Source organism: Agelaius phoeniceus, chromosome 7, assembly GCF_051311805.1.
Source record: "Agelaius phoeniceus isolate bAgePho1 chromosome 7, bAgePho1.hap1, whole genome shotgun sequence".
Lineage (NCBI taxonomy): Eukaryota > Metazoa > Chordata > Aves > Passeriformes > Icteridae > Agelaius > Agelaius phoeniceus.
In genome coordinates, this window is record NC_135271.1 from 34661564 (window position 1) to 34683813 (window position 22250).

The 22250-nt window shown below is 37.0% G+C and overlaps 1 protein-coding gene across 4 annotated transcripts in view; it reads left to right on the forward strand.

Annotated features, from left to right (window-relative positions):
• LY75 (lymphocyte antigen 75) overlaps positions 1-22250 on the forward strand; it is a 43938-nt gene that overhangs the window by 14719 nt on the left and 6969 nt on the right. For 2 of the 4 annotated variants that reach the window (XM_054636550.2, XM_077181522.1), the window contains exons 14-29: positions 4437-4518; positions 5077-5148; positions 6542-6665; positions 7475-7510; positions 7777-7952; positions 8541-8605; positions 9436-9512; positions 10613-10749; positions 11774-11879; positions 13780-13940; positions 14326-14455; positions 16837-17063; positions 18781-18949; positions 20117-20278; positions 21140-21262; positions 21696-21890. In XM_054636550.2, coding sequence (XP_054492525.2) covers positions 4437-4518; positions 5077-5148; positions 6542-6665; positions 7475-7510; positions 7777-7952; positions 8541-8605; positions 9436-9512; positions 10613-10749; positions 11774-11879; positions 13780-13940; positions 14326-14455; positions 16837-17063; positions 18781-18949; positions 20117-20278; positions 21140-21262; positions 21696-21890 — 2042 coding nt within the window. The remainder of the gene's footprint in view (positions 1-4436; positions 4519-5076; positions 5149-6541; positions 6666-7474; positions 7511-7776; positions 7953-8540; positions 8606-9435; positions 9513-10612; positions 10750-11773; positions 11880-13779; positions 13941-14325; positions 14456-16836; positions 17064-18780; positions 18950-20116; positions 20279-21139; positions 21263-21695; positions 21891-22250) is intronic. The other 2 variants (XM_054636551.2, XM_054636552.2) reach the window with 2 other exon arrangements.

A 22250-nucleotide genomic window follows, 5' to 3' on the forward strand; every position in this document is an offset into this window, starting at 1 on the left:
CAATAAAAATCAGTGCGCAAGTTATTTCTAGCTGCAGACTTTATTAGATGGTTTTTCAATTACAAATTTTGTTTTAGTGCACCTAATCTACAATGATATGTGAATAAAGAAGTCACATTTTCTTTTCCTACAAGTACTTAGAGCTGCTTTTCAGCTTGAAGACTGTCTGAGGTATTAATTACATTTTCTGTTAGGAGTTTAAAGGTGGAGACTTCTGTCTTTCCAGGAAGTCAGTTGAAACAAAATGCTCCTGCATTTCCCATAGTTCAGAAATTTCAAACTTAGTCTGAAAGCTACTAAGTCCCAGTGTTTCAATATTATTCCAGCAGAACTTAAAATGAGGGGCAATATATTGAGCCTGGTAGAAATTGACTCTGCAGTTAGTGTTGCAGTAACTGCTCATATCAAATATAACTGAAAACACAGTATTTTCTTCTGGGCTAACCCCTTTCTGAGCACTTCAGAACATTCTGAACTGAAATACTACATAGTTGATATTGCCTGAGGTATTTTAAATAATGTTTGTTTAGATAATATGATGAATTGTTGAAGATAGTTATGCTTTTAAATTACTCAGAGGTGTTGATTACATAAAATATTTTGGAGGTCAGGTGTCAAGGGTAGTTAATATAAAAATCAAGCTCATTTGAGATAGGAAACCATGTGAATTATTTCACCAAGAGCAAATACTTTAGCTAACTGGGAGAAATCACGCTAAGGTGATATTAGATATGATTAGCTGCTGGAGTGTGCTGGCATGCAGTTTGTTCATATTCTCTGTATTTATTCAGTGCAAACTCCAACCTAAAGCATTCATTCAGTGCATTCATTTCAGTTTGGGGAAGGAGCCACACCTCGACTCTCTTGGTTTCAGGTTTTTTCCCCTTGCACAGTTCTCTGGTGACTCATTGAGAGTTGTTTGTTTTTAAATGTTAGCAGGAGTCATTTTGGTTCACCAGGAAAAGGGCAGCTTGCCTAGTCCATTCTGTTCTTTACTCAGATTCCACCTTAGAGTCAAATAAGAGCCAGAATCACTCCAGCCAAGTCAGGCTATTGCCATTGGAAAGGAAAATAAAATTTGCCTGCCAGCCTTCCCCTCTCTGGAAGAAGTAGGATAACCTCTTTTGGCTTTAAGGGATGTGATACAGGCAGAACAGATCCAGTTCAATTACTTCCATTCTTTTTGGACTGTGTGAGCATTCTGCATCTTATAGCTGGCAGCAATGCTGGACACAGGAGGAGAAACAGCTTCGACTGGTTAGAAGCGACATTTCAGCAAGGATGCCTTACTGGAAAGAAATCCAGGTTGCCTTTTATATGAACGGCTCTGCTGCTGTAATTTATTTGCATCTAGAAAGCCTCACAAACACTTGAGTTTGAAAGAAAAAAATCACCTTAACAGAATGGCCAAAACAGCAATAAAGCTGAGATGCAAGCTGTAGTAATTGCATTAATTCAACTTCTCTTTTCTTCCACTCAAAAGCAGGTAATTAGCAGGATGTGATTTAGCTAGTGCAGTAGCCTGTTACAGCAGGGATAACAAGGTGGCCCAATGGGCTTCATGCAGAGTTTTAGGCCAGCACTGCTTTAGATTAAATTTGCCTTTAATTGCACCATTAAGGAGTAGGCCCAGATGTATACTTTGCCTCTTGTCAAGAACTAGATTGACCTACAAGCCCTAAAAGCTTCACTCTTAATCTTGTGTTGGAGCTGTTATAAAGGACAGAGAAAATAATTTTCTATTTTGGCAGTTAGAATATGATCAGAAAAATTACAGTTTTATAGTCCCTTCAGCATCTGAACTGTGTTTATTCACTCCTGCAGTATTTGACTTTTATGAATGTTTAGCTCTGTGTAAAGAAAAACCAGCAGTATTCTGCAGGGGATGCTAGAGATTTAGGGTCTTTCAGTGTCAGTGTGGAGTCCATTGTAAAGCACAAATTGCATGTATGTTTTAGTTTAAAACTCAGGATTTTTTATTTAGGTTTTTAGAGACAGTTCCAGGAGTGTAGCTCAAAGAATACTCTGTCACTGAAAAATCCATTTTGATATCAGTCCACAGGATGAGTTTTAATGCTATGCAATGAGGAGACAGATACTTGAAGCACAAGCAAATTCCTTGCTGCAAGCTTAATTGCAATAGGGAGTCTGAATTTATCTTTGTCTTAAATAGCTGGTGGGATTCTTTCCTATGATGAGATGACAGTATAATTTCAGAGGGTTATCAGAAGGCTTTACTGAAGCTTAAAAGTACTGTCAAGTGTGGTGTAGCAGTTACTAAATTACTCATGGTCATGTCTGAACAATTCCAAAAGAAGCAAAAGCAATACAAAAAAGTGTAAGAACCCAGTCAGCTGAAAATATTGTTCTGTTTGCAGGCTAGTGATTGTAAATTGGGAGATAAGCTGGAGAAATTCTTGACCTGGAACCCTTCTTGGTTTTAATTTATTTATTGTGTAATAGCCAAATACAAATTAAAAGAGTTTGAAAAATTGCTCTAGAGCCTCAGGTAATTACTGCAAATTGTTTCAAAATTAGTGTCTCAAATTTTCTTTTTAGTAGATATTCCTGTGTGGTGATCAACTGCTTAAACTGTGCTAAGTCTGTAGGTGACATTTAGGACAGGATCTCTGCCTCTTAGTTGGAGGAACAGCCACAGAAAAATGAACTCCTAAAGGCAAATAGCCAAAAGTCACTTAGCTGTTTGACAGCTGTGAATGTTTGGCTCACTGCAGTTTTCCACTGCAGTGGTGTGGGGCATTTAAGCTCTTTAAAGCTCCTTAGTTGTATCATTGAAAGACTAAAGATTGATCAATATGATAAAATCACACTAGAGTGATCACACTATCTCACCAGTGTCAGAAAACTATTACTGGAGTTGAGAATAAGGAACAAAAAAAAATAATCTGTTGATGGCTGATACTTTCTTCCTAAAGGAAACTTTACCAAGTAAAGTACTGTTGCCCTTCTTGGATTTCACATACTTAGCTCACAAACCCTGGGTTAAGCTGTTTTGGTAATAAAGTAATTTTCATAAACTTTCCAAATTCTGGCTTCAAATCACAAAGTTTGTCAGCACTACTTTCTGGGGAGCCTTTTACAAACTCTGACCTCTGCTGGTCAAATATCTCTGTCCAGTTTTGAGCTTAAATTTATTTTTGAGTTGTGGTTCCCTCACACGTGATGTTCTTTTTGCTCAAATCTCTTCTTGCAGGTTTAGTCTCCTAAAATATATTACAAAGAATAATTCTATCCTTTCCCTGTCTTTCTTTGGGAAGACTATACAAGAAAATCCTTAATCCTTGTTAATAGCCTAAGCTCCTAATTTCCTCAAATGTCCTGTGTTCCTTCTTTGTATTTGGTGCATCCTGATGGGATATTGCTCCTGATACAGTTCTACAGGAGCCCTGCAGTTTGGCATCAATGCTTTTTTTTTGCTTTCAGACCATCTTGATGAGAGTGCCTTTTCCACAGCTCTTTTGCAGTAGGGTTTGATGTAGTCTGTGATTTCAGAAGAAACTCATGATCTTTCTCCCCTCTGCTGCTTCCAGCTGATACAGTCATTCAGAGCAGTGTCTATTGACTTTACTGGGCAGGGTATTGGATTGGAGTGAGTTATCATAAAGTTCAGTTTATGGGCCCTGCACACAATTTAATCTTTGAGAATTTGCAGTACAAAACTAACCTTGCAGTTGGACTAGCACCTTTATCTTTGTTACAGGATCTTTAGATTCATAAGCAAAAGATTATTGTAAAGGTTCTTACTACAGATTTGAGTATTTACGTTGTAAACCTGTTTTTTTCAGGTAATTTTGTATCTTTGAACGTAACTGAAATTTTAGATTTAAGTGTCTGCTGCTTTTGAAAAATGAGGAAGTAAAATCTAGGAAAAAACCCAGTTCTGACAGGACTAAAATTTCTACTGCCACTTGTTCATGCAGCCATTGAAATCAGTGGTGTTGGTGCTGATTTATGTCTACACCTCATTTGTGAGGGTTCATAATTGAAATAAGTGCCCATGTTTAGTGTGTTTATACCACTTACAAAGTTAAGGAAAATAGGCCAGTTCTTTGAGTAGAAGCTTTTGTGTGATTTGAGGAAGAGTGAATTTGAGCTGATGGTATTTGGGAGATAGCCCAAGGTGGACAAGAGAAAGGGAACCAAACTATATAAACACCGTGTGTGTGGGTTCTGGAAGAAAAGAGACCATTATATCAAATGACAACAGATGAAGTGGTGATGCAGCCCACAAAAAGTTAGTTTTCTTCTGTACAGAAGAGGTCCCAGCCCTTGTGTCTATTTTCTCTTCGACCTGCTACAACTAAAACCTTGGTTTTGCTGCTTGTTCCTAAATAATGCCATGCCATAGGTCAGTCTTCCTATTAAATGAGCTGAACCATATGCTTGGCATAAGATTGTATCTTGTTTATTTACAGCAATGACAGATGGGTTTGGATTGGAATGAATAAGAGGAGTCCTGATTCTTTGGGAACCTGGCAATGGAGTGATAACAAACCAGTAAGTTAACTTTTAATCAGGAAGTGTCACATACTGATTTGTTTCAACTAGGACTGCATTGAAAGTAAATTGATAAATATTTTAATTAAAATTTGTCAAGTCTTTCAACAGATTAATAATTCAGAAGAAGATTGTGTCATGCAAGCAGATTTCCAATTAAAAATGTATCTTTAACAAGGCTAACCTGATTTCCTTCTCCATTATATTAAAGTAATTTCATAGAAATGTAGTAGTAAACATCCAAGAGATGTTGGAGAAAACAAGGTGTCTTCATACCACAACAGAAGGGAAGGTTTATCAGCTCATTTCCTTGTTGTCAGACTTTTCCAAAGATATTTTCCTCACTGTAATTGCTTTATTTGTCTGAAATTGTGAGTTCTTCCTCCTCCCCTCCAAAAAACAGACATGGAGACTCAAAACTGAAGGAGTTACTGCAATTCAACACATATTTTAATAGTAATAAACATAATGGGACCCCAGGTTTGAAAGGTTATCTCTTGGGATTGCCACAGCAGAATGTCAGATGCTGATTCTTTCACCCTGTCACTCATCCTGTAGGTAACCAGTGTTGTTATGCCACTTGACTATCTGGAAGATGAGTATGATACAAGAGACTGTGCTGCATTAAAGGTTAGTTTCAAGGTTTTTAGTAATGTGTGTTTTTACTTGGAGGTACTTGGAAAAAATAATTTTTCCAGTTGTAAACTGAATTTAGGTTTAGATGTTTTCTAAGGATAGTGAAAAAGCTGTATTGTTCCTTTTATCAATCTACACCTATTACAAACTTTCCCTTAATTAAGTATTTTTATGAGACAAGTGCTATGCTAATGATAACCTTTCATAGGACTCCTTTTGTATCTTTTTAACTACAAATGATTTTAGTAACAATGGTATTCTGTATTGCATAGTGCCATACTATGGATCTCTTGTTTACATATAATTCTTAAGGATGTGTCATGGAGTCGAAAAGAAAAAAACACAGAGAGCCCTACCAGTAACTTTTAAAAAATCTATACTAGCTTTTCTGAACTGCAGATTAAGAAAAAATTTAAAGCCTGAAGGGGAATGCAGTAGCCAGGACAGAGCATGTGTTCATGTTTATTGTGTGTATTTCCTTGTTTACTTGTGAAATAGACTGTATGTTCTCTGTTGGTTTCTAATTTCAAATGTCAGACCTCAGCTTGATTCCTGATTAAGCTCTTCAATACTTAATTTAGTCTTGATGGCATGAGTTTTAAAATAGCCTTTTATTTTTCTGAAGTATCATCTGACTTTTTGCAGTACCTACCATCCCTTTTAACCTAAATAGAACCACTTCTGCTTTTAGGATTTACTGGGGGAAAGGATAATTGCATCCCTTTCCTTCTGTTCACAGCCATTTCCCTCATTTGCTTTTCCTGTGTTCATGACCCCAGACTGAGAACCTGGTCAGCATTGAGCTCCTAAAATTTTAGACCCAAGAGAGCACTTTGAAGGGAATGCTGTGAACATAGTAACTTTCCTCTCCTGCCTGCTAGATTTAGACATGCCATTTCAGTAAGTGATAAAAAATTCTCTTTACTGGAGAGACCAGCAGGAGTGAAGTCAGTTCTTCAAGCTTGATTGTAAGAAATAATTTTAAATAAGAACGATTGTTTCTATGCCAGTTCAGATGGTGGTTTCTTTTCAGCAGAAATGAGATTCATTTCAGGGGAACAAGTTGCAGTAGATAATTTAATAATAAGCATCTATGAGAAACTGGGCACTACAAAAACCCTAAGAAACATTAGTTCTAGAAAAACCTTCTAAGATGTTTGTGTGTAGATGGCCTTAAGCCCTTTAAGTTATTGCTTCACAGCATTAGCTAACATGAAGAGTTATAGTTGAAGTTATAGCTGCTCTTTTATTTGCAAAATAAATTGTGTGACTAACAACACACTAAAATACACTGACTTTGCCAAAGGACCTTTTTATTACAGTTTAATTTTACATTTCAAAGGCCTATGCTATCCTAACTCAGTTCTCTGTTTCTATTTGTATGCAGACCTCACAGTTTTCACGGAGATCATTTTGGAGATTTTACTTCCATGAAGCCAGAGACCTTGAATTTTACTTCAGGCCTTTTGATTGTGAAGCTAGGCTTGAATGGGTCTGCCAGATAACAAAAGGTAAACTGCAGTTACATCCATTTGTTTGTATAAAGAGTTTAATACAATGAGTTGTAATTATTGCCCTATAATAGAAACTTTGCAAACAGTATTTTGTTGTTTCCTCTCTGAACTGCTAAAGAGGACAGTACATGAAATGTCTCATGGATGTCATATACAAACAGATGTGCACTTAGAAACTGACCTTGAGGAGAATGCAGTATCACTGCTCTCGTATTCTTTCTAGTCCCATGAAGTAAGTGATTTCTTGTGTGGTGATGTAAGCCACTGAGTTGCAGCACTTGTGGACTTGACTTAATGTTTCTTAGTGATATTTTTAACTAAGTCACCACAAGTATTTTGGGCATACAGTTTGCTTCAACCTTAGGTCAACTAGCCTTCTTGTAAAACAGGTGTAGTAGCTCCTCATTGTAGTGAGGAGTGGGAATACAAAAGAATAGCATGGCATATCTGCACAGATCCAGATTTTTTCATGCATGTATGTAATCCAGTAGACTTTTACATTTGGGTTGTTGATTAAAAGGTGTCTTGGGATGAAACTTTCTTGTTGGGGTGAGATTCTGGTGGAAATACTACTTTGATGCTTGAGAGATGAAAGAACCACAGATATGTAAGATGGAGGTATGTAGTACTCCCATTAATTTTATATTAGCTAATTTTAAACTATTAAACCGGTGTATGATTTCATTCTCCTTTCTTTTCATCATGAATGCTGAGAAGTATGAGTGCTAACCATCACTTCTATTATTGATGGCCACAGTCTTGTTAGAAAGTGAATTCAGTGACTTTTCCTTTTTTCTTCTGAACAGGTAGCACTCCAAAGACACCAGAGTGGTATATACCAGGTAATTTGACTTCTTCTGTATTTTTCCACTATGTTGTAGGGTTGTTTGTACTCAGTATCTTTTATTAGGTTTGTTACATTGCTACTGCAATGCCTGTTTCATTCCAGAAAAGATTATGACTGATAGAATTTGGTTTTGAGAGAGTTCAAAATGCAGAGCATTGACTCTTCCCAGTGTCAAATTGAGATTCCTTAATAAATTCAGAAAAATAAAAGATTTGTATTTCAGAATTCATTTCTTACTCATGTGATATTTCTTCTGTGTAGATGAAATTGGAATTCATGGACCCCCACTTGTTGTTGATGGAGCAGAGCTGTGGTTTGTACCAGATAAAAACCTGAGCTACCAGGAAGCTATTTTCTACTGTCAAAAAAATGATAGTGATTTAGCCTCTATAGAGTCTTACCCAAAATTCAGGACAATACTATCTCAAATAGAAAAGGTAAGGGGTGTAATCTGTTTTTACAGTTACTTTCCCTTGCAGGGAAATTTACTTGCCAAGTTTTCCAATATAAGAAAATGTTAATCCTAATTTCTTTCTTTTTCCTGTTGGCCTGAATGGTTTTCAATTGTACTTAAAAGGAAAAGATGGGATAAAAGAGAATTATTTTAATGTCAGTCTGGTAAAAGAATTTTTAAATTTAAAAGTAGGTTTAACAACATTAAAAAAACACAAAACTCTCTGAATGGGGAAAAAGTGTCATAGCAGGCCCACCATGCAAGCATCCCATTGTCTGCAAATACTTCATTAACAATTGTGCTAGTTCTTAATTTTGTGCACAGGACAACATATAGTTTTTCACCTGGTGAGAGGATTTAATTAGAAATGCTGGATGATCTGATAGGCTTTATGGAAGGGGTTTGTGTTGTACATGGCATAAAAGTACATTCTTGTAAGGCATCTGAGAAAAACATGTCAAGTTTCAGTACCTCTGTGACTAATTTTGTCACATTGTTCTATGTTTGGTAGAGTCAGGAGGTCTTTCTCTGTGGGTTGTAAAACACTGGGTTTTGTTCTTTCCTTCCACAGTTATCAAACAGCGAACAGAAGTGGTGGCTGAAGTTTATTGATTATGGCTACAGCTATCATTCACCGTATGTAGAATAATTATGAGATGCTTTATTGTAAGCTTTATTTTGGGCTTTTTAGGAATTGTTAAGTGGAGTAGTTAATTCATAGTAATTTTATTGTAACTGAGTTAGTCATCCATTTCTTATGCGTGTTATCAGTGCCTCTAGATTTTGGGCTGTTGGGTATCTTAGTCTTCTTGTGTGAATCCTTGAAATGTGTGATCCTAGTAGCTAATGTATTCCCTTGATCTTTGAAATGCTTTTATTGGGGTTTTGGGCAAACTTCTGTGTTCTGCTAAGATTTGGAGAACTGACCAAAAAAAAGTGCCCAGTCTGTTGACTCTGAGGATTGAGGAATACCCAAGAACAGGAAATAGGAAATTGGTTTAAGACATCACTCTTCTAGTTAGGTAACGCTAAAGTGTTGGAGGACTTTTAGTATAGCCTTGTAGAGCTGGGATGACTCACAGCAAATCTTGCATCATTCCCTTCTTGTCTGCAGGGAAGATTCATGCGCTTCTTACAAGGAAAGTCCTTCACTTACCAAAATACTATAGCAATGCACTATTGTGAAAAGGAAACCAGGGCTATTTCCTATTCCTTTCACTTGTCCTGGCAATGTGCTGTGATTGCAGCATGGTGATAAATAATCTCATTCTGCACATCTCAACACAGTTAATTTGGGCACAATACATAAATGCTGAACCTGCCACTTATTTATTTCTAGCCTAGTTTGTGTAGGGCATCTAGAAACAGTTAATAGCCCAAATTTTTGTTTGCACTGACACTTGCTATCAGAGTTTCTCCGTGAAGGTCACATTGGATTGGAGATTAACTGAAATATTTATCTCCAGTTTACAGTTATTTCCACGCTTCCATGATAGATTACTGAGAGATTGCTGGTACATTTCCAGAAAGAACTGGTATAGAGGTAAGGTTGTTTTTATTTTTCACCCCCTCTCCTATTGTTGTGTTTGTTTGAAAAGAAAAAAAGTAGTAATTACTGTTCTACCCAAGCTCTTCTATTTTGGTATCAATCTGCAATTAATAGGAGTGAATGGCTTCTTCATGATAATCTGATTGACTGTTGAATCATTTATTACTTCTTCATGGTAGAATCCATGGTAATAATTCTTAATGGCCAGAGGCAAACCTGAATTCTAATGGCAATTTTTTATGATAGCTTGTCACTCTTTTTGCAACAGAAATAAATCTGGTTTTAGTGGCTACCTTTTTTGTGTTTATGCCACATGTTCTGAGGTCTGTAGTTTGTCTGAGAGCTGTTTGTTAGAGAGCTTAACTCTTGCAACCGTGTACATATCTGAAGACATAAATTCCATTAACTGTTGGAGTCATATTGTAAGGGATAGACAAAGTAATGAAAAAGCCTCCTGGTGGTACTTGAAGTGTATTGCTTCCTTTCTTCAACACTTTTATGTTGAGGAAAACGTATAACCTCCAGAGAACAAGAGGCTCCTCCTGTCTTCTACCATTTCTATTTAAAGCATGTTTCCCCCATTATTCAGTTGTTTGCTGCTGAACTGTTTTCATCTCTGTTAGATAAAAATTGCTCTAGACCAGAAAGTCAGTCCATTTATGACTGCAGGAGTCATGTAAAGCAGTGCAGGTCTGATGCTCTCCATGTAGATGTTGAAGGATTCCTTTTGGCTTTTTTTGACAATTAGGTGTACCCTCTTTGCCAGAATACAAGGTTAGTCCTCATATACAAAATCTTTTTTTCAATAATATTCTGTTTTCAAATTCTCTCTGCCTATACAAACTGGTAATACTGAAAGTAAGAGTGAGACTCTGGATCTTTAGGAATATTGTACTACTGTCTGATATAAATGATTTATGCTTGCCTTCTGCTCTACTGCTATTTTTAATGCTTTCAATTGCACAATAGTTCACTGTGGTTGCACCAAAACGGATTTCCCTTCAGACTGGTCCTTGTCATGTCATAAAGTATGGAAAGCAACTGGAGTGTGATAGGCATTACCGTAACTGTTTGTTAAACTTTTATTTCTGCAGACTACCCAGTTAACTGTAATGTGAAACTGCCCTTCATCTGTGAAAAAAACAATGCCTCCTTACTAGAGAAACATGATCCCACTTACCGCCCAGTCCAAGGAGGTTGCCCTAAAGGCTGGCAGCAGTTCCGGAATAAGGTACAGAGATAACACAGATTCATCATCCTTGCCTATTCTTCACAGTCCAGTAAGCTGGAATGCCTTTCTGAAAGAAAGGAGGAGGTAGCCCCTCTGTTGAGGAATAGACTAGAAATGGACTTTTGAAAACTAACTATAGTGATTAAAATAATCTCGTCCCCTTTTTGTCCCTTGTTCAGGATTGACGGCTTCTTAAATTCAAAGCATTCATTTTCAGATTGTTTTGCTTTCCCATTGCCACACATTTAGGTCCAAAAACATTGGTTGTAGTGTCTAGTCTTGGGCTCCTTCTTTGGATGAAGAGAAGGATTTGAAAGGGAGAGAGAGGATGAGGTTTCTGTGGCAGAAGCATGCTGCGGCTCTTCTGGAGTAATCATAGGCAGGCAGCAAGTTGGCAGACACTATTTCCTGAGTTGCCTTAATGATTAAATTTACGTAAGAATCAGTGAGCAGCTTTTAAGAATTAACCAACAAGTCAGAATCCATGGAATAATTAATTATTTCAGTACTATGTTTTAAGGCAGTCATCTAAAGTCTTAGTGAGACTCATTCCTGTTGTTTGCTCCACCATTATTCTTTATATGTGCATCAAATCTTCAAATCTGCACGTTACGTTGTGCCAAGGTTTGCAAACTTACTTCACATCATTGCAGAATAGACCTTGGAGTTCCCAAGTAGTTTTTCCCTAAAGGTAGCTTATTTCAAGTTCCTGACCAGCACTATTTGACTGCAGAGTTCATGTGTGAGTTGTCATTCCTAAAACAGTACATGATTCTGAGGTGGCAAATAAGAATTACTGAGTATGAGTGAGGCATTAGTCAGGGAGATTGTTTATATTTAACTACTCTGCTGAACCAAATAAATGTTTGCAACTATTATCATGTCCCTTGCTTTCTGCAAAAAAAATGTTATATTTTATTGAAGGAAATGAGAAGTGAGTTTTCAGGGTTGGTTTAAGATTTTTGATTTATGTCTTAGGCAGAATGGTATGATAAAAATGATTTTCATTATATTTATTTTGCAGTGTTTTCTAAAGATGAAACCTGAACATTTAACATTTAATGCAGCTAATGAAAAGTGTGTAACTTTTGGAGGCTCTCTTCCATCTATCTCAGATCAAGCTGACCAAGGTATGGTGGTGAACTGGGGGCACTTTGGTGTGCAGCTTCTCTTCTATATTCAAAATAGTTCTGCTTACGAGCTTGAGCATAAATCACTTGGTTATCCACAGGCATACTTAGGAGCATTCTAAAAATCCAGGACTGATTAAAAATGTGTTGTCTGTTGTTTGCATCACTGGAAACATAACATGGAAATGCAGTTACCAGATACTTGAACCAGTTTGAAGAGCAGCTTCTTTATATGATCTTAACCCGTTACAAAAAGAAAAAAGTTGCAAAACCTTGTTGAGAGAGTTGAGCATAAAATGGTCATCACTGAATGAAGAATTGTTTGGCTTTCCTAGCTAAAGCATAACTGAGACTGTAGACTTTGCACTGTGAAAAACCACCTTAGAAGCTGCTTCCAAGAGAAGCCCAGCTCTGTGTGTGGGAATGAGATGGCAAATACAGTGCCAGCTGGAGCACAGGACCCTCTGTTTCTGCATGTGCAGCTTAATGTGGCAATGTGTCCAAAGTGACCCCCTTTGAGCTCTTCAGGATACTGATGAGAGGATTGGAAGCAGGAGGACTGGAAGACAGAACTGTTTCACCTAAATCAACTAAGGTCAATGAGAGAAATGCAGTGAGGAAGAAATGGGTTCACATTGGCTGCAAGTAATGTTCAGCAATAAACTGATGAATGATATGGCTGAATTTGCAACTATATTCTTGTGGATAATTAAGAGTTCTCTGAGGGTGTATCTGAAGTAGCTCAGTTGAATTCTGCAGTGCCCACAGTGCATATTTTCTTTATAAGCAAATAACCTCTTGCCAAACAAAATATGGTAAATAGACTAGAGAAGTCAAGAGTGTACCTGCAGGCAGCAGCTTAATGGTAATTTTCTTTCACTGCTGTTATTGGGGAGGAATAGGGTTATGTACAGGAATATACATGTCTCAGGCCTGGGTGTTTTTCTGTGTATTTAAGGTTGGAAAAGCACAGCCATTCTGAGATGTAACATAGCAGGATCCCTCGTGTGATTTGGTGCAATTGGAAGTGTTTGTTATTTTGTCTTGTTTGTTTTTCTTTTCTCTGTGTAGTGGAGACCACCTATATGGAAAGGAGACACAGTCCTCTTAAAATGTGCTTCTTTCTGTGGGCTGCCTCTACCCCTCCTGGTGGTATTGGGGGCTAGCCCCGACCTGCAAATCTACAGTGGCTTTGTCTTGTTCAGAAAATAGGCTGTGGCTAGTCTGGCATGTGACCAATAGCTGAAACATGTCAGCAGTAGCTAATTACACAGCTTTGATTTGTCTTCCTAAATTAGTCAAGTTTAGTGAATGTCTTTGGTGCCTGGGGCATTACCAGAGCCCATTGTTTCTTCCCAGAATGCTCACTAAGAGGGGTCTGATACAAGATTTACCTGGCTGAATTTTTTTTCAGCTAAATCTGACTTCCTTTGACCTGTCCTGCTGTCTCTGATGGTGGGGTGGACAAAGTCTGCCAGAATCCAAAAAACGTTCTGATTTATGATATGTAAAATAGAAAGATGGGAGACTTCGTCCATCAATTCAGAAAGGGCAGCAAGACAAGAGAAGATCTTGCAGGCTTGTGGAAAAGCAGCTTCTTAAATTTGTGTGTGAATAAAAGACTGCCAATTAGTGGGCAAAGGAACAGTTTTAATCACCTAATTTCTCCTCCTATTTGAAGGGCAAATACCAACAGCCTGCTCCTTTCAGATAAAATCACTATGAAAGGTGTTATCAAATGGAAGGATGGAATGATAAGCATTCATCAGTCATGAAGGGCTGGAAAAATTAAATTAACACAAACAGGGATTACATTGTCATACTTAGATGAAGTCTTCTTTTGGAGGTTTACTGTTGTTTTCCTAACCACAATATGTACATTTACTCTTCTGTCCAACAGATTATATAACATCCTTGCTTCCTGGCCTGCCAAAAGATATTTGGATTGGTTTACAGTTCCTCTTCAGTACAAGGGAAAACAAATGGATAGATGAGAGTAGACTGTTGTATAGTAACTTTCACCCACTCCTGACAGGGAGGTTAAGGAAAATTCCACTGGATGTAAGTTCTGACTTTTGACTTCTTTTGCCTATTGAGTAATGAAATTTGGAATGTTGTGTCAAAAAAAAACCCCATGTGTAACAGACCAAATTCCCCAGTTAGTCATTTTAATTGGCCAAGAGGGTGGCTGACAGTACTTGAGTTCTGTTTACCTTAGTTGGATGACAACTACTGAAATGTATTTAGCTTAGGAAAACTTTCTGAGTCCAGGCACCTGGTAGTGTCTGTAAAGCAGGTAAGCTGTATAAGCTGTATTGCACCACTCCTTTGAAACTTCTTAAACAAGTTCAGACAGCTGGGGTTCTCCTAGACTCATGTTACTTCACCTCTACACAAGTATGTTTTTACCCTATTTGAGTCTGATAAGGATATTTCTGTTTCTCAGCTTTTTGATGAAGAATTTAACAATCAGTGTGGTGTAATCCTCAATGATCCCAAATCACAATATGTTGGAACATGGAATTTCACTGCTTGTGCTGACAGGCACTTCTTGGGTATATGCCAGCGGTCTGTAGGTAAGTCTGAAGAGTCAAAATAAATTGCAGCCAGAGTTTAAAGGTGCATGTGCCAGGAGACTTCAATGCATGTAAATGATTTCACTTGAAGAGCAAGATTCTTGTAGAGACTGAGCAGGTAAATTCTAGAAAAGCAGAGTGTAGAGGACAATCTGGGGCCTGTTTTGTCAGCCATTCAGAATTTTCCCTATTGTGTTTCATAGGCCAGCTCAGGGAGAATCTGTTTTCCTGAGAGACCTTGTGCAGTCTCAGTGGAATTACACTTCAGCAGCTGCTCCAGCAGTTCTGTGTGTATAGAGGTCATGTACACTGAGGGATGGAACAAGTGATTCCTTTTCAGAACTGTGGAAGTGAGAAGCCCTAGGAAGGAATCGCACAATATTTATATCCTCCTTAAATACATCCTCTGTCTTTTAGTTCTATGAGAATATAAAGTATCATAGACTTTAAATGTTGAAGTTGGTCTCTCCCCAGAGAAAACTTGAGAGTTGGTGTGAGTGGGATTTTTTAATCTGAACTAAAAATAATATTCAGATGTCCCCATGTGGGTTGGCAAATACCAATTACTGGAATAAGATCAAACACATATAGTTATTATGTGCATTTAATTACTGCTATGGGCTAATGTTCAGCATACCCACTTCTGAGTAGGTTCCTTTATATAAATAATCCTTTTAAGTGATGAACATGCTATCTTCTAAAAAAGAATCAAACACAAAGAAACCTAGGTGTACAAAACGCCCAAGACTACACCCACCTTCTTCAGTCTCAAATAGGCAGAGATTTCCACCTCCCACCTCCATTTAACATACAAAATCTTCTTTACTCAGTGCCTAATACTCCAGAAATTCTAAGTGTTAAGATTAGAAGTTTGGATGGAAGAGATGTCATAAAAATGTGAAAAGGAGACTTTTATGAATTGGAGGTTGACAATGTTTCTGTTTATATCAATCTCTTATTAGTCTGAAGTGACTAAATACTCAATGTTTCTTTGCCACAGCTGTAGAAGGTTTAATGAGAAAGGTTTTTGGAGTGACAGAGAATGTGTCCTGCTATGGTCTGGTCTTATACAGTGTTAGGGATCTAAGCATAGTTTGGGCTGGGAGGGACCTCAGCAGGTTGTGGGGACAGCTGTGTGAGAGTCGAAGCTGTCTAGGGCTTTATCATCAGGAAAAAGATGATTCATGTTCATTGGAAATCTTGGCATGACTGTGTTTTGCAGAATTTCTTGAGATGGTAATCATCAGCAATTATTTTTTCAGAAATGAACATTTTGCTTACTGCCTTGTTTCCAATTTGGTACCCCTTGATGTGTGATGGCACCCTGGGTTCCATGGTTCTCTTTTGTAGCTGTTTACTAAGTGAAAGCATTTGGCAGCAGACAAACTACTTGAAACAATCTGTTTGAGCCTTGTCAGTTTTCTGATCTACTGAAAGCTGTAAATATCAAATTAATATTGTGTTTCTGTTGTCATGTGTTTTGGAAAATGGTCCTGTCAGCCAATCAATCAGCCATTTATATACTGGTATTTATAGTGATGCCTCCCCTCACCCCTTGCAGGCATTTTTCTACTTCAAGTGTTTTAAATATTGGGAGGGTTCTGCCTTTTGCAGAATGAGTTTCTTTTTGGTTGTGTATAAAGCTTCTGGGGTTACCATTTGAATGCTTAACCCTACCACCCATGGGAGTATTTGCATCTTCTATTAACTGCAGTAGCCAAGCATCACTGAGCTGTGCCTTCAGGTGTGGTGCTGATAACTGTGATAACACTCTGTGCTCAGAGCACAAATAGTGAATTATCTCCCTCCCTATGCAAGCTGGATTTTCTGCAGTTAGTTAAGTGGAGGTGAAAACAGTTCTCACTATATTCATGGATGGCAGTAAGGAGTTCTGGGACTGTGCTGTACCAAGATCTGCATAGACAGGTTCTGTGGCCCAATAGATTTGCATAAGCATAAATCCACAGGCTCCACAGAGATAAATGAGTCATGTTTAGCTGTTGCTACATTACAGCAGAGAGCACTTGCTCTCTCATGTTTGTGTATAATTGAAGTTATAGAATATGTTTTTAATTCAATAAATTAATTAGCAATTAATTTAAAATAACATATAAAAAAATGAACCTAAATTGAGAAAAAGATATTTAATAATACATTGGCTGAAAATAATAATTATTTTTAATATATATTTTTCTATTTAAGATATCAATGATGCTTACTTCTAACTATAATTATCAGCATAATCTACTACATAATCTAAGATTTTTTTTCCCAAGTGTAGTGAAACAGGTTTTTCTGATTGTTACAGAGATATTTGGAGTTTAAAATGTATTACAGTATTTAACTACCTAATTACTGGACTTCTTCTTTTCAATGTATAGGTACTGCTGATAACCAGACAGAGCAAGTCATTAATGAAACATTGAGCTATCAAAATGTTCAATACATGTTAATTCTGAAGAATTTGTCCTGGACTGATGCAATGGCTGCATGCATAAATAACAAGATGCAGCTGGTTAGCATTACAGATCAGTTCCAGCAGGCTTTTCTTGCTGTTCAGGCTGCTCTTCATAATTATCCACTCTGGACTGGACTCTTCAGCAGAGATGTAAGTTTTGTTTTTTCCTCAAACTGTGGCTTAAGGTAATTTCTACAGTTGTGTGAAACAAAACCTGAGTTAAAGAAATTCAGTAACAAATTACTCTCTGGGCTAAAAGCTGTTTTAATTTAGGGATAACCATCTCAAGATAAATGTTTTGAACCTTCAGTTCTCCAAGTTACATATTCTTGAACTCCGCTGGATGAATTGATGATGATGATAAAATTATTTTAAAACACTGATGATGAAGGGATATATTGTAGGGTGGCAGCAACATAGGTTACTGAGTCATCTATTTTGTTTACAAATGAGTAATGAGTGTTGCCATTTAATATCATCACCACTGTTTACAGTACCACTCTAGAAAGATGACCCAAAAATCTGTTTTGGAAGGGCGAAACTACAAGTGGCAAATAAAATTCAAAATGAATCATTGAATACTTGTGGAGATACATTTTTGAAGTTTAACTTAGATTCTATTGTTACTTCATGTTATTTATACCTGTGTTGTGAGTCTGAGGGAGGCATCTCTGAGACAGGTTAGTGTGTTTTTCTTTCTCCCTATGGTTTTTATTTGGTAAAAAAAATAAAATCATGCAGGAGGGGCTGCTTTTTATCTTTATTAGCTGGAGGACCTCTTGAAAATCTTTATTGTGGATTGAGAGGTGTCTCAGCTGTTAATGGGATGGCTTGGGCTTTCTGGCCAGGTTTATCTCTTTTGTCACACACATAAGTCTGGAGATAATTGCAAGAAAAAAGTTAGAATTTTTTTAGAGGTGCCTTACCTACACAGTATGGTGGTGTTCATGCAGCACTGTGGTGTTATGTTCTTCTATTGTCACTTCTGGGCTACTGGATACTTTAGCAAATAGGGGAAAACAGAAATTTGAGTATATACTTTATGGAGAATATTTTTAAATTTTTAAATGAAACAACCATTTAATCTTAGTGAAAATGGGGAAACCAGACAACCTATTTTCCCCATCTCTTTTGATTTTTTTATCTGGAAGTGAAGATCAAATGATTCATTTTGTGGCATATAGCTCAGGCATGCGCTGGCTCTTCACTGTTGCAACACTTCATTATTTGGGCACAATTAAAATGTCACATGAAAGTATATTATAATGCAACTGGTCAACAGAACTTGTTACTCCAGTGCTGAAATCAAGACACAAAAGAAAGATATAAGACAAATTACACAACAGTAGGGGGATTTCCCAAAGACTTTCAAATGTAAGATTTTTTAAAGATAGCATGCTGCTTGTTATGTGGAGTTTTTTTTCCTACATCCTCCAGGGCAGGAACATCAATTAAGTATTTAATAATTACTTTCAACTCAATATAGAGTAACTGAGACTGGACTTTCTTCTCAGTTATTAGCAGTTTTCCAAGATTAGGAGATGATATCCACCATTGCTTTGCAGATGCAAATGATGCAGTTTGGACATCCCATTGCTAGGCCTTCCTCCTTAAGAACAGTAGTGAGACATTACCTTTGGATAATTTACCATTCAGCTAATTTGTATTTTTCCAACTGCAGAACTTAAAATAACAAAGCTTGTTATATTGTGAGCAGGAAATCAGCTCATAAGGGCAGTGGAACACTTACAGTTCTCATCAGAGACACTGAAAATGTCTAGCCATTGTAAATGTATTCTCATACCATTTTCTGCACCTTATATTTTTTTTCTGTGTAAGCTCATCCCTTTTGCTTAAATAATGCTAGGGTGGAAAACATTATGGCTGGCTGGATGGGAAGCATGTGAGTTTTAGTCGCTGGTCTGAAGATGATGAAGACACAAATGAAGAATGTGTGTTTTTGGATACTGATGGCTTCTGGAAAACTTCTGACTGCTCCTCTGAAAATCGAGGAGCTATTTGCTATGCATCAGAAAGTATGTATGCAACCATCATTTTTATAAAAGTTGACTTTTATTTTATTATGAAATGAATTCAATGATTTCAGCTTGTAACTTCAAAATTACAACGTTTTAAAACTTACATTTTCTCCAACAGTCTGATTTCTATGCCCTTAAAAAAAAAAACTGGCTTCAAAGACAGGGGACAAGCACCTGTTGGTCTTAATCTAATTGTACCTTAGAAATAAATTCAGAATGGATGCATTGGGTTAATGCCCTTATTGCCAACTGATCCTATCTTTGCACTGCTTCTCTAAGATTGTTGCATACTAATCTCTCCCACTTGCCTGTGGGAGAAGATTAAAATATCTCTGTACTGTTTACATCTTAATATTGGAACCTCTTGAAATCTATTCAGACATGGAAATCTTCTACAGGGAGAAGGTACATGGCTATATGGAGAAGGGTAGAAGGTTGACACTGAATTGAAAATCATCATCTAAAGTTCACAAAACCTTTCTAAATACCTACTAATTATAACAAGACAGGAATGTAGTAGGATGTGTTTTTTTTTACTTCCAGGAAAGAGCTGTGCTAGTTGTGTATCCTTCAGAAAAAGATTTTTCTGAGAGATCATCACAGACTTTTTCTCTATGAGACCATGATGATTTGTTTTGGTTTTATTCTGTGAGGGGACACAAGCCACTGTACATCCTGAGCCACAGTAAAGTGTGGTGTTATGACATCATTAACTGTTTTGTGCTTACAGGCCAGGGAACTGCAGGAATAGTTAATGATGTCATACTCTCACTCCTCAAATATTAGATAAAGCCTTAGAACTAAGAGGTGTTGCTAGCTGTGAAGTAGCTTATTTGTTACAGTGATCTACCCTGCACTAGAGGCAGTAAGAGCTTTTGGTTATTGGCCTACACTTAGCACTTCTATGTAAGGATTTTATTTTTAAACCTATTTAAAATAACTGTGAAAACTTGCAAGTATCTGTATTCTTTAGTAGAGCTTACTGCTGGTTTGTTACTTTAAAAAAATCACTATAATGAGGAAACTGAAAATAACACATTTAAAGGATGACAACTTAATTTGTCTTACATGTTTTTAAGTGGTACCTGAAAGTGCTTTGTGGGATGCCAGGCCAGGTGGTGCTATTAGTAATTCATGTCCTGATGTTGTCTTGTCTTTTTTTAGAGAAGACTGAAAAAGAACAAGTTACACAAGTGAAATGCCCACATAAGATTAAAAATACACCCTGGATATCATTTAGAAACAATTGTTACACTTTTATGATAACAAAAAATAGATGGAGAGAACTGAAGCCTCACGAAGCTCATCATTTATGCAGGAACATGAGTAAGTAGTTTGTCATACTGCAGGTATTTATGGACTTGGATCAGCTTGGGGGAGATGAGTGTTAGATCTGAGTCACTGTCTTACAATGACAGAGGGCAGAGTGAATGTGGGGAAAGGCTGTAGCAGTAATGCAGCAGTGTAGCACTGCCTGATGCTGTTTGCCTTTGCACTACCCTGATAAAAAGTGCCAGAGCATGGATAGGAGAGTTGAGGAAAGAGGCAGCTTGGATCCACTGAGCTCTGAAATCTGAAAAATGGCAAGGTTTTGTGTTTGTTTGGGGGTTTTATTATAATGTGCCAGTTTTAAATAGTTTGGGTAATTGTTATACCCTTGACAACATTCTGGCTTTACAGTTACATTTACTTCGTGGTTTCCTGCTACCTCCAACTTTGCTGTATGGAACATCCTGAATAAAGTATAACCTCAGGAACAGATTTCCTCTTGTATTAAACCTTCAGACATTCATCTTTCCAAAAATTATTTTAATTTTTTTAATTGATTTCAATTCAGTCTTTTTCCTAATACTGTTTCTCTGATAGAGCAGTTCAAGCATGAAAGTTCGCTGGTATTTTTATGTTCTATGCAGAGAACTTTTGCTACATACAACTTGTTTGTGGGTTCTACTATCACTTCATCTGTGGAGCTGAAATCTTTCACTTATCCACAAAACCAGGGATAGAACCATTGATAATACATTTGAAAATTGGTTTTGCACTGTTCAGTTAGTTATGTTGTAAAGATCTGGCCTTTACAGAGGTTGACTTATCTGTAATAATTGTTAACATTAATAGAAAAAAAAAGTTTATTTTTTAACTTAAAGGTAGATTTGTAAGAAAGTAATGTAAAAAATGTTTCAACAGACCCCGAAGCATTTGTTCTGAGTGTTCGAGATGAAGAGGAGAATAACTTTGTTATTGAGCAGCTTCATTCATTCAGCGGCCTGGCTCTGTGGGTCTGGCTGGGTGTGATTTATGATGACAGTGGTAAGATTTAAGGGTTTGGCTTTTTCTCATTATCTGAATCAGAGACAAAATTTGCAGCGTTAAGTGTACATTCCTTGCATGTTTCAGTTTATAACTAAAGTGAAAGTGAATGCAAACCTGTTATAATGATTTATATTTGTACTTATCTTCTAGAAGAAAATAACCTGACATGCTCTCTGTTTGAGTGATAATTAGATCAAATATGTTCTGTTTAGTTTAGATTTAATTTCCCTGGAAAGCAGGATGTAAAGTGGCCAGGATGAGTAATGCTAACATATTTAGCATTAGATATGAAACTGATTTAGAATAATTTTCAGTATCCCAGCATTTTTTCCAAAGTGAACATCTCTTAATATCATTAATATATTCAAAGTTAAATGGTGTTTGTACACATAATGCCAGTGACTTAATAAATATGAAATATTTTCCACAGATAAAGTTCTCAAGTGGTATGATGAAACTCATCTGACTTACAATAACTGGAGGCTGGGAAGACCTATCATAAAGAAGAACAATTTTTTTGCTGGTGTAAATCTTGATGGGTTTTGGGATATTTATAATTATTCTCAAAGTTGGCATGCTAATCACTACAACATGTACAGTATTCTCGCCTGTAAAATCGAAAGGGGTGAGTAGTATTGGAGTGTTGGGTGAGGGGTCATAGTTTAAATCATAGTTCCTGCTGAATAAGGCTTTGGTTTTGCTCCTAGTGAAACACATGGCACAGCTGTCATGAGCATCTGGGGTCATCTGGTCAGTCTGCATCACTGCTGTAATACTCTGATCAGGAAAAATGTGTTTGCTGTGCTCATCCAGTAACTGCTGAACTCAGTGCTCCAAGTAGCAAAAGTAAACTTAACTTGATAGAAGTGGCTTGTAGTGAGCACTTTAATGCTTGAGTTACACTGAGATAGATGGATTTTAATGCTTTCTGTATTTTTCCTAGTAACATGAAAGAAATGCACACAACTTATCTTCTTATTCTTTG